At 33.2% G+C, this 16383-nt stretch overlaps 3 protein-coding genes across 4 annotated transcripts; 2 read left to right on the top strand and 1 right to left on the bottom strand.

The window, feature by feature from the left end:
- Positions 1-362: 362 nt before the first annotated feature.
- LOC114417926 (beta-fructofuranosidase, cell wall isozyme-like) lies at positions 363-5256 on the top strand. The gene is made up of 7 exons (XM_028382994.1): positions 363-565; positions 767-775; positions 1403-2259; positions 2583-2741; positions 3979-4214; positions 4296-4386; positions 4880-5256. Exons 1-7 carry the CDS (start codon positions 403-405, stop codon positions 5057-5059), a joined length of 1695 nt encoding a protein of 564 aa, XP_028238795.1. The 5' UTR covers positions 363-402; the 3' UTR covers positions 5060-5256.
- Positions 5257-5847: 591 nt separating this feature from the next.
- Positions 5848-9890, bottom strand: LOC114417927 (protein MAIN-LIKE 2-like). 2 transcript variants are annotated; one of them, XM_028382996.1, is made up of 7 exons: positions 9644-9890; positions 8203-8380; positions 7932-8039; positions 7193-7828; positions 6938-7102; positions 6468-6860; positions 5848-6375 (listed from the first exon to the last, which is right to left on the bottom strand). In XM_028382996.1, the coding sequence occupies exons 3-7, from the start codon at positions 8019-8021 to the stop codon at positions 6166-6168; spliced, it is 1494 nt and encodes a 497-aa protein (XP_028238797.1). In that variant the 5' UTR covers positions 8022-8039; positions 8203-8380; positions 9644-9890; the 3' UTR covers positions 5848-6165. The 2 variants fall into 2 exon arrangements, with proteins under 2 accessions (XP_028238797.1, XP_028238796.1); XM_028382995.1 differs by lacking the exon at positions 8203-8380.
- Positions 9891-11867: 1977 nt separating this feature from the next.
- LOC114417924 (5'-nucleotidase SurE-like) lies at positions 11868-16066 on the top strand. The gene is made up of 10 exons (XM_028382992.1): positions 11868-12193; positions 12289-12383; positions 12942-13009; positions 13106-13149; positions 13307-13384; positions 13469-13622; positions 14451-14600; positions 14713-14823; positions 15447-15512; positions 15608-16066. Exons 1-10 carry the CDS (start codon positions 11967-11969, stop codon positions 15704-15706), a joined length of 1092 nt encoding a protein of 363 aa, XP_028238793.1. The 5' UTR covers positions 11868-11966; the 3' UTR covers positions 15707-16066.
- The last annotated feature ends 317 nt before the right edge of the window (positions 16067-16383 follow it).

Here is a 16383-nt window from a genome sequence, read left to right as displayed (position 1 = left end):
TGGGAGAGGCCTTATGGTTGGTGGTTCCAGTGAGAATAGACGTCGGATGCTATTTTTGGAAATTTACGGTTAGGTTGACTAATGGAAGATTTCAAATTTTATAAGATTCCTAACATTAAGGATAACAAGATTAACCATATTTGTTAGTGAATATCTTTTTGGTTTTGATTCTCCATGTAAGCCGTGGTTAATTTCTCTTAAAATACTCATTTTTATTTCCTTTTACTTCTGTTATGCTTTTGAATTTTCACTCAACAAACAAGTCACTCGGTAAGCAGTGATTAATTTATATTTTTTGATCCATCCGTAATATTCCACCATATCCACGGCAGTATTATATATCTATATAAATAGATAGTAGAGCTCGCCTGCTTCTCCCCACAACATTACCACATAACAACCATGGCTATGTCTACTATTTTGCTTTTGACTTTCTTTTCTTTCATTTATGGCAGTGCAGCTACTCATCACGTTTATAGAAATCTTCAGAGTCTATCTTCTGATTCCTCCAACCAACCTTACAGAACTGCTTATCACTTCCAACCTCCCAAGAATTGGATAAATGGTATATATATATCATTTTTCCTTCAACTCGTCTTATATTTTCTCATGTACCCTTTATTCCTTTCTTTCTTTCTATTCTTTTCATTTTTTTTGTCAAATATTTTATGTCTCTAATGTATATAGTTTCTTCTTTTGCTTCTTGTTTTTGTCACTTGACATGTTATATCCTGAAATGGAAACGTGGGTGTATTTGGACTTGAAGATCCCAATGGTTAGTTCTCTTCTCTTATGAATCTCCCTGTGCATCTTTTTTACATTCTTTTTGTAGTTTCCTTCAATCCATGTTATATTGTCATCATCCTATAATCATTTCAGAAATTCTGGAAATTCAAAATGGTTGAAATAATGTTCAAATGTAATATAAGAAAGAGTGCAGAAAATTACAATTTTCTCGAAAGTTTGTTCAACGGCATTTACAATGCCGTGGAAATAAAATATAACGTAAATATATTGCTCTAGATCTCTATAAAGAAAATAAATGAACACATCATTGATTAAGAAGTTTGTTCCATTAGGTCGGCTTTCTTGTATGATATAATAAACTGATGCATGTGGATAATAGTGAAGTCAAAACTACTTATCTTTCTTTATGTTTATATCCAATTAAAATATAACATGCTAACAAAAATAATTAGGAGAGAAAGTGTCGTTACGTGTTTTTTTAATTAAAAAATATAAAATGATACGGGTACAAAGGACTCATGATTTGAATCCAATAATAGTTTTAAAGAATTCACAAATCACAAGTTGATACGTGCCATTAATTTTCTATCTCTTATTATTTTGGGCTGAAAATAAAAAAATTGTTCTTACTTGGGACTTTATAATTGGAATATAGGACCATTGAGATATGCAGGACTTTACCACCTATTCTATCAATACAATCCTAAAGGTGCAGTTTGGGGAAATATTGTGTGGGCACATTCAGTGTCAAAGGATCTTGTGAATTGGACTCCACTAGATCCTGCCATTTTTCCATCTCAACCGTCCGATATAAATGGCTGTTGGTCAGGATCAACCACACTACTTCCTGGGAACAAACCAGTTATTCTATACACTGGAATTGACCTATTGAATCAGCAAGTTCAAAACTTGGCCCAACCCAAAAATTTGTCTGACCCATTTCTTAGGGAATGGGTCAAGTCCCCCAAAAATCCTCTAATGGCACCAACTAGTGCTAACAAGATCAATTCAAGTTCATTTAGAGACCCCACCACTGCTTGGCTAGGCAAAGATGGGCATTGGAGGGTACTTGTTGGAAGCAAAAGAAGAACTAGGGGAATCGCAATTTTGTATAGGAGCAAAGACTTTGTTAATTGGGTTCAAGCCAAACACCCTTTGTATTCAATCCTAGGAAGTGGCATGTGGGAGTGTCCTGATTTTTTCCCTGTTTTGAATAATGACCAATTGGGTGTTGACACGTCGGTGAATGGTTATGATGTTAGGCACGTGCTCAAGGTTAGCTTGGATGACAAAAAACATGATTACTATATGATTGGGAGTTACAATGCTGCCAAGGATGCATTTATCCCGGATGAAGAGTCTAATGAATTTGTTTTAAGATATGACTATGGAAAATACTATGCCTCAAAAACTTTCTTTGATGATGGGAAGAAGAGAAGGATTTTGTTAGGGTGGGCTAATGAATCCTCTAGTGTTGCTGCTGATATCAAGAAGGGATGGTCTGGAATCCATGTAAGTTCATTGCAATGTTTTAATATTTTTATTATTAGTTTGCTCACCATGTTCTAAAATGAAGACATGACTTGATCAAACCAAAAAGTGTTGACTCTAGGCTCAAATAATTAGATTTGTTTTTCGGGCACAGTTAATGAAATTATGATAGATGGAATATAGTTTAAATAATAATGGTAGTAACATGAGCCAGCTCATACCATGATGAGAGAGTGAGGCTCCACAGTTTTTTCTTTTTTTTTTTTCCTTTAGAAAACGAAGTTGACCTAGTGCTAGAAAACAGTGGGGATGAGATTTAATGAAAATGCACATGTATTTTGCAGACAATTCCAAGGGCTTTGTGGCTGCATAAGTCTGGTAAACAGTTGGTACAGTGGCCAGTGGTGGAAGTTGAAAAGCTACGTGCATACCCAGTCAACTTGCCCCCCCAAGTGCTAAAAGGAGGCAAGTTGCTTCCAATTAATGGTGTCACAGCAACACAGGTAAGTTTTACTTGCTACAATCTAGTAAAAATACTAATTATAATCAAGGTTCTAAATTATGTTCAGGATCATGCTTGCAATAATTTTAAAAAGACTATATATACTATAATATTGCTGAAAATTAGGGTCAAATGCGCCTAATACAATCATAATTTACGGTCGCAAAATGGTTTTGAAGACCACAAAATTTTTAATATCGCAGCCTCAATTGTGGTTTCTGACGATTCATGGTTTAAAAATACTATACTGGTATACACTTTTTTTTTTTTTTGAGATATACACTGGTATACTATGTATTGTGATATACATAACTAGAAGTTTAATCTTTTTGGGAACTATTTTATTTATATTTGGGAACAATTTGAAGCCGACTCTAGATTTCATAACTAGAAGTTTAATCTTTTTTTGAGAAGTATTAGAATTTGAATCTAGAATACTTAAATAGAACCGATCGATAGGTATGCATGCAAAACTATAGGTGCTAAAGTAAAAATGAGAATACATTTAATATCTTAAAAATATATATCTATTTTTTATTCATTTATGAAGAAGATTTATAATTAATGATTTTTCCTACTCACAGGAGTTCAGATAAAGATTGATTTTTTTTTATATTTCAATAGAACATGTTTTAAATTTATACCAAAAATAATTTCGATCCTCTTTCTTTTTATAAAAAAAAAAATTGAATGTTATGCTACTGTGGTTAACATGAACAAACTTTTTAACTTATCATACTCTTTTCCATAGATTCTCTCTTAATTATTAAGTGAAATTCATGTATAGTAAATATATACGTAGATTTCATTTTTTATTTACTAGGTCTTTTCTTTTCCAAAATGATGAGACCTACATGAATTTCAATTAATAAAAAAGAATGTACCGAAGAAAAAAAATGTTGAAAAAATATGTTACTGGTACCCTTAGATGTTAAACATACGAACGCTTAATAAAATATAACTTCTATGATACATTAGAGCAATTGATTTTCAGATTCTATATCAAAATTCACTAAACCATCCTTATATTAAAAGTGCAAATTTAGATAGAATATAGAGAAATTGTTCACTATATTAAACTGATTTTGTAATTCTAAGTAACTAAAAATAGAAAGATTTTATTGATAAAACTTTCTTTAGTGATCTGTCTTAATAGATAATGATAATAAAAACCAACGAATATTATTGTTTTAACTTTGAAGTTTTAACAGCAATCATTCGTCCTTTGCTCTTTGCAGGCCGATGTTGAAATTTCATTTGAAGTGAGTAATTTGAGAGAGGCTGAAGTATTGGACTATTGGACAGACCCCCAAATTCTGTGTAGTAAAAAGGGTTCATCCATCAAAAGTGGACTGGGCCCATTTGGTCTGTTAGTTTTTGCTTCAGAGGGTTTGCAAGAGTATACATCAGTTTTCTTCAGAATATTCAGACACCAACACAAATATTTGGTGCTCTTGTGCAGTGATCAAAGCAGGTTCGTTTTGTTTGTGTTCTCTAGTTATTTCCATCAACTCAACTTCTCTCCAAACTCTTCTGATATACAAACGCATGACAGGTCTTCCTTAAACAAAGACAATGATTTGACCAGTTATGGAACTTTTGTGGACGTCGACCCTCTTCATGAGAAGCTATCATTGAGAACCTTGGTAAGTTCCAACATTTATGCACAAAAATATTATTTGTAAACAAATAACTTTAATGCTTCCATCTTTCCTACAAGATTTTTTTTCATTGATTCATGTGTTTTAAGAAAAATAATTAACTTAATTCATACTATTCTTTTAAGATTATCCTTCATTTTTTTTCATTTAATTGTTTCTCACCCAATTAATTAATTAATGTTGTTTCTTCTGTTGTCCAATCCTAATAAGAGAAAGTATATAATTAATTAAAAATATTATAGAAAACAAATGATTAATACACTAAATAATTAAAAGAGTATTTTATAAAAATAAAATAAAATAGAAAGGTTGTTATGTACAAACGGAGGTAGTAGTATTGATGGAGATAAAAACAAAAAGCATTATGAGTGAATATTAGAAGTCAGAGCTATAAGATTTCTCATCCTTAGTTTTTTTTTTTTTTTGTTCAAATGATCTTCAATGCTCCTACTAATGCACAAGTTTGTCCCTTCCACAGATTGATCATTCTGTCGTGGAGAGTTTTGGAGGAGAAGGAAGGGCTTGCATCACGGCTAGAGTTTATCCCACATTAGCAATCAATGATGAAGCACAACTATATGCTTTCAATAATGGAACTGCTGATGTCAACATCACAAAACTGAATGCTTGGAGCATGAAGAAAGCACAGATAAATTGATACCGAGCAGAATGGGAGAAATGGAAGAACCATAAAAGTTCATGATGACTAATTTTTTGACTTCTTCTACTAATGCCTCTAAATATCATTGATGCACAACAATAATATGCTTGTCATTCATCTTATTCAGATTTAATATTTGATAAGTTGACAAAATAAAAAATATATATTTAAGAAGAATGATGCCATTATAATCTTCTGACACTTGCCACCAACGTATTTTACTATTTGTTCTCACCACTTTAGCTTTCAATAATGGAACTGTTGATGTCAAGATCACAAAACTGAATGCTTGGAGCATGAACAAAGCACAAATAAATTGAAACAAAGCAGAATGCATAGAAGAAACCACAAATAAATTGAAACTAAGCACAACTAAATTATCAAACTAGTTATTTGATGATGTTGAAAGTTCCAAAAAGAGAGATGTTGTACCTAAGAGACTCGTCTATGGTTATAATAAATATTTTTCACGTCATTACAGTGAAGTTGTTTTTTCACAACTAAGTAAATTATCATGCAGGCGTTTTTATCCCCTAATACTTTGCAAAAGTGTGAATATTAATGTGTTTTGGATGTTTTTGTCTCCTTCCAGTGCATTTTGCGTAAACTTTGCCTGGTTTAAATTAAAGTATAAACATACTTTAGTTTATCAGATAAAGAGAAAGATTGTAATTTTATTAGTCTTTAAATTAATATCATTGTATTATGCATCATTGGGGGTGGGGAGGTCATGAAGCAACTATTAGAATACCATGAAGGCAAATATTTCCAAATTGCAAGACGAGTAAAAGGATGAAGAGCCCCATACTAATATAATAAACATTTAAAAACCAGGCCATACATCTACAAGAAGAGAGAAGATCCAATAAATGCCTAAAAAGGATCAAATATCAAATGGAGCTTTACAGTAGATACTTACAAACTATCTGCATTCGAATGTCTCCATTTTTTTTTTTAAAAAATATGCCATCCTCTTCTATAGAATATGTTCTTGATGCGGTGTTGACCATTTAATTATATACATTCGTCCTTCACCAACCTGAAGTTATAAATATCAGTAGGGCTAAGATCAGAGTTAGCTTGGACAGTGCTCTATTCTGGTGCTATTCATATTCCATACTCAGGTGGTCCTTTTGCCTACGTTTCCGATTACCCTTCTTTTTAACTTTCTCGTTTGGTATTTCTTCAAACTGCTCTGTTAAACATTTGTGCACAATATTTTTCACTTCATCAAGCAACTCTCTATTATAAGAATCCAACCCTTCTGCTGAGACTATATCAGCAATATTTGCAATTTCCCTCATAGCAGTAACCTGTAAAACAGCAAAAGCATGTAGTAGTCAAGTATTCATAAAACATACATTCAAGTAAAATATAAGTAATGATAACTAAGCAAAAGACATACTGTTCTTTGATACTCTGACTCCAGGGATGATGTGACTCTCCCAATATATTTCCGGGTAATCTTCTGATACCACTGCATGTACTCACCCTCATCTACAATGTCACCACCTTCAACAACATGAACCCAACGTTCAGACCACTCTTTGAGAGCCAAGTCCATTTTTCCCATCAAGTCTACCCCATGATCCACTATACGACTCTTCCTCTCCCATCGTTCCACGTCTTTTGGGATAGTTTGATGCATGGCAAACTGACGTAAGCAACGATCGGGAAGGTGCCTTTCTGCCTTGTCAAAACACAATAACATAGTCCTAGATGCCCGTAAAATCAGACTAGCTTTTATATCTTCTGGTATGGCTGTACAGTCCATGTCCTTGTAAGGTAGCCACTGGACCTGTGTACCAACACCAACACAGATTTACTATTTTGTTCTACTTAATTCATCAAATAATCCACATTATTAACACTTACATCACATGGATTAAGAGAGTCCAAAGCCTTTCTGTAGGACACTACATTACATTTTGTCCGAGCACCACTTTTCCCTTTCCATTTAAGCACAAAGGGAAAGCAATTATTATCAGGTTCTTGATTAAATTTTGGCAGTCCAACATTGAGGCGAGAATAACACCAGCACTAAAAAAAAAAAAAAAAAATATTATTCAGTCAGTATTGAAACAGAAAGTATCCGCAAAAGAAGAGAGTAAAGGGAAGTATTGTTATAACCTGTACTAGAGTTAAACAGCCACTAATAGTGCTTTGAGATTTAAGAGAAGCATTGCCGAGTGCTCTATATAAAAATGCCAATGCTCCTGCACCCCAAGCAAACTTCCCAGCCTTGTCAAAGTCTTCAAACAAAGAAAGGTACATAACAGGGACTTTGTTCCCTGTTGTTGTAGAAAATATTGTACTGCCTACTAGGTATAAAAGGTAAGCACGAGTACATCGTTCAATTTCCTCCTGTGATGCATCTTCAGGACACTCAGAGAAGAACTCCTTGAGCCAAGTAAGCTTCACCATTCCACCATTCAGGTCCTCTGGTACTCTCCCTAATAATTTTTCACAAACTGAACTTGGTGCACTTATTGGACCTATCACAGGTTCTCCGTCAATAGCCAATCCAAGTAGTAGTGATACATCTTCAAGGGTTATCGTCAATTCTCCAACAGTTAAGTGGAAGGAATTTGTTTCTCTCCTCCACCGCTCAACCAAAGCTGCTATCAATGCATTGTCAAGACTCATAGCAGGAAGTAATCGTAGGTGACCGAAACCAGCCTTCTCAACCAACTTAATCTGTTTAGGTGTGAGCTTCCACTGATCAAGCATTGAAGTGTGTTCATGGCATCTAAGTACACCACGCTCCTGTGGATTTGGTATGAATAATATCATCATATCCAATAATATGAATATTGAGAAATTTTCATATGACTTAACAAAAATTATAAATAAAATAATATCCACTTACATGTCCATCCCAAACTGCTGAAGATACATGATTATCTTGATCATAAAGAACATAATTATCAATTGGTCCAGGATCTTCATTGAGCTCCATTTAGGAAATAAATGAGAACTGTCCAAAATACAATAATCACAAAAAAGAAATAACTATGAATCAGCCCACTTTCTGATGCAATAGTATATTATTAAACTTATTACCATTCTTCCTTAAGGAAAGATCAAATAACATGGTACAGGAGCATATCAAAATTGCAACTAATTATTTTGGAGTTGACCTTAGATTAAGTGTCAGTTTGATATCTGTTTTGCCAATTGGAAATTGCATCATTCATATACGGTTGAGCTATGTTTAAGTGAGGATCAAAGCATGGTTAAAGTTGCTTGACTTGCTTCCACAAAACTAATGGGCCAAAGACCTTTCTTCCAACTTATCCCACTATTTTGCACCACCCCCTAGGTGAAAAAGAAAGTTTTCACATTTAGGTTATAAATCTTGGACTATTGTCACTATAAGTTTAACAAAAAACATAGCTCTGCTTGCAAAACATATTTAGAAATCCACTAGAAATAAGCACCACAAAATTTTCACTGCATTTAAATTAAAGCAGTCATATAGGGGTTTATTTTATTTCTGTAGCTTTCTCTTTTGATTTTAAACTTTATGGTCTAATAAATCAACGCAAAGGAATTCAAATTCTTTTGGCATTATAAACCACACAGACCCATGATCCATTTTTCCATTGTCACTGCAAATTTCACTACCATAGAACATTCTAGTCTTATAGTTGTCCAATAGAATTTTCCAATGAGTTTGATAAGCAGTTTACAATCATAAATTACACTTGAAGCATTTCTCCAAACTCCACTTTATCCATCCTATCACTTTAAAAGATAGACCCGAGATACCTAAACAGTGCAACTTGTTATATGATGTGATCCCCAATAACACTGCTAACTTGTGCCTTGCCAAACATGCATAATGCATTCTATACTGTCTTACTCTTATATAACCGTAAACCCTTTCATTTCAAAGTTTATCTCTACAACTCCAAAATGCCCACAATTCAACTTTTATAATTCCCATCCTTGACAATCATTAGCTTAATCATCCACGGTAGTGATAATTTATCACTATTTTCAGCTTGAGATAACCCTTGCCGAACTTGGAACGGTAACTTCTATGTTCTATCTCGGTTAAGACAAGAGTACCCAAACCTAAATGGAGACCACCATTTTTTTCCTACAAAAGGTCTTCCTTCCATCATGAAAATAGTAAACAGGGTTGCATAAAGCAGAATTTTAGAGAACCCAGCTTATAGCTTAATGGCACCCACCCAACTTCCTTTGATAAACTCTTGATCCCCGGTAAGTAAGTGTTCAATGCTCTCACACACTTACCCTACCTTCCCCATTCATTTCCCTACTCACACAAAAGGATGAAAATTGCTACATGTTGCTGGTAATCAAATAATCCTCACCAGTTCTCTAAGTACAAAGTTTCAATTGCCCATTAGAGTCTGATAAATTTCAAGTTTCAAAACATGTCTCATCTTTCAAACCTTAAATGAAGAATGCCCATCAACACGTGACAGTTTTTTGTAGACCCTAAAGTGGAATCCTAGCAGGCAATTGTAAAATTCAAGGCAAAATGGAAAACCAACCAAGAAAAAACGTTAATTTATACATTGATACAATAAAGAAAGAGAGAGAGAGAACCTGCGGGAAAGTGGAACTCTTGTCCACGAAATATCGTCCAAGTCGATGAGAGAGCGAGTGAGTCACCGAATTTTCGAAGAGTACGAGGAAACAAAGTGAAACGCCTACAACATGTGTAGTATATAATCTAATACGAGAATGAAAATAGAATTCGGTTCTGGAGATTGACGTTGTTGGCAGCAGCTGCCACTTTGCCACCCAAAAAACTGGAACCACACACATTTGATGTTTTTTCTTTTTTTAAGTTTTTCTCTTCTTTCTTTAAAACAAAACATGATAAGACTTTATAATAACTCTAACTAATTAAGGTAGACCCTTATGTTCGATCAAATTAATTGAACTGTTCATTAGAAGTTGAAAAATTAGTTAGTAATTAAAAACTTAAAGCTAGTTTATAAATTATTTCTTAAATGAAATTAATTGTAATTGATCGAAAAATATCAAATCACATAAAAATAATAAAATTATAATTTATTTAAAAAGGATAATTAGTTTATATAAATATATTAAAGATAAAAATGAAAAAAAATAAAAAACTAGAAACTAATGTGTTAAATAATATTGTTTCTTCATGTAGTATTTTAAATAATACTATAAATTATTTAAAAAAATTGTTTATTTAACCGCCAAACAAAATTTTCAATTAGTAAAAAAAATTAAAAATTAACTAAAATATTTTTTCAAACATAAATTTTGTAATGAAAAAATAATTTTAATTGTTTACTATTTTGCATTAAATTTGTAATTTTGTGGTGAGTTGTAGCTTGAGTTATTATTTACATGCTTGAGCTCTTTAATTGTTTTTAACTTTAAATTAATGAATAATGAAGATTTAAGGTAAAAAAAATGGTTAAGTTTTTTCAATAGGAAGTTAACAAAGAATAATTAATTGTTCAAAGTGTAAACTTTATGTATAATTTGATAAATTTTAAAAGTATGTAATATGATGATGTGACAAATTAATAAAATATTATATTATTGATTAATTTCAGATATAACCGATTGACGCATTATCACACTATTATATTAAGAAATTGCGACTAATGACAAGTAACAAAAATAAATGTAAAAAAATTTCAGTTAGTAAAATAAATAAAATTTGGATAGTAAAAAAAAATGAGTTATCTTACAAGTACAAAAAATATATTTAAGTTTTTTTTAAAAGTATCATGATTGTACAATCCTAAGTTTTAAGATATGATAAGTCTAGCTTTTGGTTATATAATCATCCTCCTTATGCTTGTAAACCCCTTTTGAGGAGGGAGGGATGTTATTGGAGTTACTCTGCCAGTTAATGTTTTAATCTAAGGATTGCGACCCACCCTTTGATAAATAAATTGTGATAAGTCAGTTTAAAATATGTAAGTTATGGAAATATTTGAGTTTTAAAACTCTTCATGTATCATATCCCTTCATTTGTCTTATAACACTTTTGTCTTTTTTTTTTCTTTTTCTATGTGCTTTTTTACATTTTTTTTCTTTTCTTTTCTTGGGATCCATGTATTCTTTGTGTATTATTTGCATAGACTTTTTTTCTTTTATGAGTTGTGCTCCTCTCTTGATATAATGAGCTTTTCTTATGATCCTAATAGGTCACACATTTTTTTTCACCTTTTCTTTCTTTTTCTTTCTTTTCTTTTGTTTTATTGTTCCTTTCTTTTTCATTCTTTATTTTTTTTTGTTTTGTTTTTCCTTTTTATTATTTTTTTATTTTTGACCCGAACAAAATTAAGGTATGATACATTCTTTATTTTTTTTTTCATCATTTTACACTTCTCAATTTCTATAAGAGTCATCATGTCTTTCTTGGATAAAAAGAGAAGAAACTTTATTATATCATGTTGTTATCTTTAAATTTTATTCTCTCCCTTCATAGGTTTTTCTTGAGTCATCATCTTCCTTTTTTTTGATAAAAGAGGATCTAGAACTAAGGAGGTGTAAAATAAGTTAGCAATAACTTATATGTGGTTACAGTCTAAGTTGGTTTTTGATTTAGCATCACATCAAAGGCAACACACATCTATTTTTCACGTTCAAGCAGAAGCAACTTTATATAGCTTTTATTTCTTCATGTTTTTGATGCACATATGGAGTGTTAGACGTGGAGCCAAACATGCAGCAAATATCTATTCATACCATCTTTTTGGAAGAGTATGCCCTTGTCATCGTCTTTTTTTACCAAATAATACATATTGGAGTCCTAGTTAGAATAAATTGTGTTGGGATTAATAAAACGCATAAAAATATTTAATTAAAGTCCATAGTCTGATCCAAACAAACACTATCCCTGGCAGTACCAATCCATCTCTTTCCTCTCTGGCCCATGACGACGTCGTCCGGTTCCGTGAAGAACGCGATGCCCCCAGGCCTCCAAGAACCCAACATCAATGCCGAACCCTCTTCCTCCGCCGACGATTGCTCCAACTCCAACACGAAGCCCATCGTGTTGGTCACCAACAGTGACGGCATTGAGTCTCCGGGCCTCGTTCACCTCGTCGAAGCCCTCGTGCTCCAGGGCCTCTGCGACGTCCATGTCTGCGTTCCTCAATCGTGGGTCCCACCATTCCTCTCCAAATGTTATTTCATCGCACACTTCCTTGCTTTGGCTTTCTTTGATATCTAGTTCGTAAAAATGGTTGCTTCAGGGACAAATCGGCTTCGGCCCACTCTGTCACTCGCGGAGAAACCGTTGAAGCTTTTTCGGCACAAATTAATGGCGCCACCGCCTTTGAAGTTTCAGGTTTTGATTCAATTATATCACCTTTTTTTAAACTTCTATGTTGTTTTTACTCTTCTTTCATGATACTGAATACTGATTCAGATTCTTAATTTTTGGAATCTTTACTTTTTTTTTGAGGAATTTAGCTTTGTCGTTTACTTACTGTTCTGTGTTTGCCACTGTTTCTTTCTATTTTGTTAGTCCGATGTGTATGAAGTTCGTGTAGACTTGGTGAGTAGATGATGTGAATTTAGTGCCTTGCTTCTAGTTGCTTACATAAAAAAGCTGTTTTTCAGTTTATGAAGTTCATGTAAACTTCATTCATTGGTGATGTGGGTTTGCTGGTTTGTTTCTTGTTTTGTATGGATAAAAAAGTTGTGATATTTAACTAAACCAAATGATTTATGTAGCCGATCTCACCTATTTGAATAAAGCTTTTGTTTTTGTGGTTGTTGTTGTAATTAATTACTGATAAAATGCATCCAGAGTTGGGAAATGCTTAGTTTTTGGTTTTGTTGTCATAGTTGTGGGTAATGGTACTTGCATAGATTTCTAATTCTTTTCTAATTTATTACTCAGGAACTCCTGTGGATTGTGTTTCACTAGCGTTATCTGGGGCCTTGTTTTCATGGTCAAAACCTATGCTGGTTAGCATTTATATCATACACATACAATTGATAACTAGTGTGCTTCTCATTAACAAAATGCTAATGGTTTAAGAATGAACATGGTGTAAATTTTAGGTTATTAGTGGAATTAACCGGGGATCAAGCTGTGGTCATCACATGTAAGTTGTTCAATTATGCATAGAATTAAATTTATAAATCTATAATAGTACACAGTCCCCATTTCCCTCTCATGATATTTTATTGTGGTTTCTTATTAAACCTCCATGCGCCCTTAAGCATGAACAGAAATTCATTTCATGTTTTAAAATTCACTAGGTTCTACTCAGGTGTTGTTGCTGGAGCAAGAGAGGCGTTGTTATGTGGTGTACCTTCATTGTCAATATCATTAAATTGGTACGCTGATTATTATTATTTGTATCCAGTTTGAATTGTATTTTCCTTCTGGAGATTATGAATTAGCACCATATCCCGCTGCAGGAAGAAGGATGAAAGTCAAGAGACTGATTTCAAGGATGCAGTAGTACTCTGTTTACCTTTAATAATTGCTGCTATCAGGGATGTTGTAAACGGAACTTTCACCAAAAGTTGCTTTCTGAATATAGAAATTCCTACATCGCCTTTAACCTGTAAGGTATAAAATTTTTATTGTAATTTGGATAATAATATCAAGCATTTTACTGCAATATGAGAATTTCTAAGTTTGGGCTATATATTGTACAAAATCTAATATGGATGAGATTTTTGGCTGTTAATCAAATAAATTTTTCTTCACAATTATCATGTTGCATTCAGGCCTTTAGGTATAAGTGCTTTGTATTTAGGTTCTGCTTTTTACTTCTTGTTGCCCTTTTTATGGGAATTTGTCTTTTTTTTTTTTTTTTATAATGGAAGTTGACATACATTTGTCGGGACTTGCATGTACTCACATAGTAATGAGAATGTCTCAGATAAAGGAACCTGAAGAGGCTTTGATTTCAATGAACTTGTTTGTTTTTCAGCTCGGGTTGAAATGTTTGCAACTTTTAGTTACACGATTATTCTTGTTCTTTTTCTTTTCTCCCATGGAAGTTTGGTAATAAGTTGCACAAAAAAACATGGCATGCAGGATGGGAAGCTTTGTTCTCACATTTTAAAAATTGAATTGTATAGGAAACAACAATAACGCTGAGCAAAAAAAAAAAAATAGGAAACAACAATAACAATACTAATACTCATAGAAACAGTAACTATAAGGATACATGAACCCTTTTTCTGGGAAATTTCCTCTTTAAGAGGATATTGAATCTTGACAGTTTAACATTGTGATTAACTTCTATTTCCTTCCCTGTCCCCTTTCTTAATTAGGCAATATGTTTTAGTTTCACCATTCTTATATTTTGTTTCACTGTCTTTACTGTTTAGTGAACTCTTTTTGGTTTGTAGATATAATATGGCTGCTGTGGTCTTGTTTTGTTGACAGGGCTTCAAATTAACCAAGCAAAGTATGTGGAGATCCACTCTAAACTGGCAGGCAGTTTCAACTAGCCGGTATCCTCCTGGTCATTTCTTGGCCAGTAAACAAGGCTTTGGTCTTCAGTTTGCACAGATTGGCCGAGATGCCTCTGCTGCTGTAAGTGTCCTAAATAATGCCATCTTTTGTGCATTCTGTTTGTGTAATCTGGTCATTTTTGTGCTTCAATTGATGCTGATAATAGCATCTTTCACATTTTGGTGTACTTCAGGGTGCAGCTCGCAGATTAACTACACAGAAAAAGAATTTGGAGATTGTTGAATCAATTGGAGCTGCTGGAAAACCTGATTCCAACAGGGTGAAGAAGTACTTCAGGCTAGAGGTAAATGGCAATATGGGTCAAACTGTCCCACCCCAGGTGGAGGGAAGGTTGACTTGTTTTAGAAAATGGATTCGAAAATGTGAAGGCCAACAACTTGCCTAGAAATGAACATAAAAGGGGTGGGTTGGTACAAGGATGAGAATGGGGTGGGAGGGTACAGGAGTATTATGCCCTTACACTGATCATGAACCCATCCATACCGTTGCAGTTAGCAACTTTAATATTCAGACACATAGTCATACCCAATTGGTACCTATATACCTAAACCGATCATCACGTGTTGGCATTGTTCATTTGAATGAAAGATGAACTTCCAAAATTCTTGTTAAAGAAGTACTCAAACAACTTTAATTTGTATCATGGATCCAGAACAACGGCAATTCATTCTGTGAATAACTAACTGGCCAATATTTGTCTAATTTGGCGATCATTTTTGAAAGCATATTTGGAAAAGCTTCATCAACTTTGTCATTGCTGCAAAGAGAATTTTTCTTTTTTTCCAAAAAATGATTGTCAAATTAGTTATATATGGCTTCAGTGCCTTTCTACTTTAGATTTGTGAGACAAATTATTTTAAATTGTTTCTAGAAGTGAACTTAGCTATACTATACTTGTATCTGCAGTTTTCGGAGAAGCAGCTGGAAGATATAGATGACGATCTAGATTACAGGGCACTTGAAAGTGGATTTGTAAGTTGGAGAATTAAATTTATTTTTAAGCATGTTTTTCATTGGGCTGTTACTATATATGCAGTCAAGTTTATTTATTTCCTCTGAATGAACAGGTTGCAGTTACTCCTCTCTCTCTATCTCCTCATACTGAGACCAATATTCAAATGGCAGCTTCTGATTGGATTTCATCTGTGTTTCCTGGTGAACAATAGCCTCAAACAGAGTTCAGCTTCAGCGTGATTATGTACATTTGAGATTTCTGATTCTTTTCTATTTTCTTCTTGAAAGCAAAGGTGGAGCAGAAGCGTCTGTCACACCCATTCTATAGTTGATATCATCAATCTGTACTCTATGTTTGTATGTGTGTGTAAGATATTTTGTATTCCCCTCTTCATTGTTTCATTTCTTTTGGTCGCTAGTTATTTCTGATGTTATTTGCTTCCTGTAATCTCCTAGGCATATTTTAAAAATGCCATTTCGTCTGTTTTGTAACTTACAAAACTAGGTGCACGTGCCATTGTAATCAAATTGTTGTTTATGGATTTCAACCTTTCAAAATATCTTTTTTAATGTTAAAATGTTTAATGAAATTGGTTAAAAGATTCCTGAATATTAGTGACTGCACCACTTGCGGTTAAACATATGTTAGTTAATTTCACTTTATATAATTTTTAAGTTCCTAGAATAAATTACATATTTTGAGTGCAACAGTAAGACTATTTTATGACCTGACAGGTTGAATTAGACTTTGGGCAGTGACAAGTTAAAAAAGAGTTTTTTTTTTTAAAATAAAAAGTTAAAACCCAAAACCTAATTAGTACAGAACTAGTTTGTTTTTTAGGTAAACGGAATAATGACTAGATTGATATTACGAAAAATAAAGATAAAA

The sequence above is a fragment of the Glycine soja genome, chromosome 7 (genome assembly GCF_004193775.1).
Source record: "Glycine soja cultivar W05 chromosome 7, ASM419377v2, whole genome shotgun sequence".
In the NCBI taxonomy this organism is placed as follows: Eukaryota; Viridiplantae; Streptophyta; class Magnoliopsida; order Fabales; family Fabaceae; genus Glycine; species Glycine soja.
The sequence above is the reverse complement of the archived record's forward strand: the minus strand, read 5'-3'. Positions and strand labels throughout refer to the sequence as shown.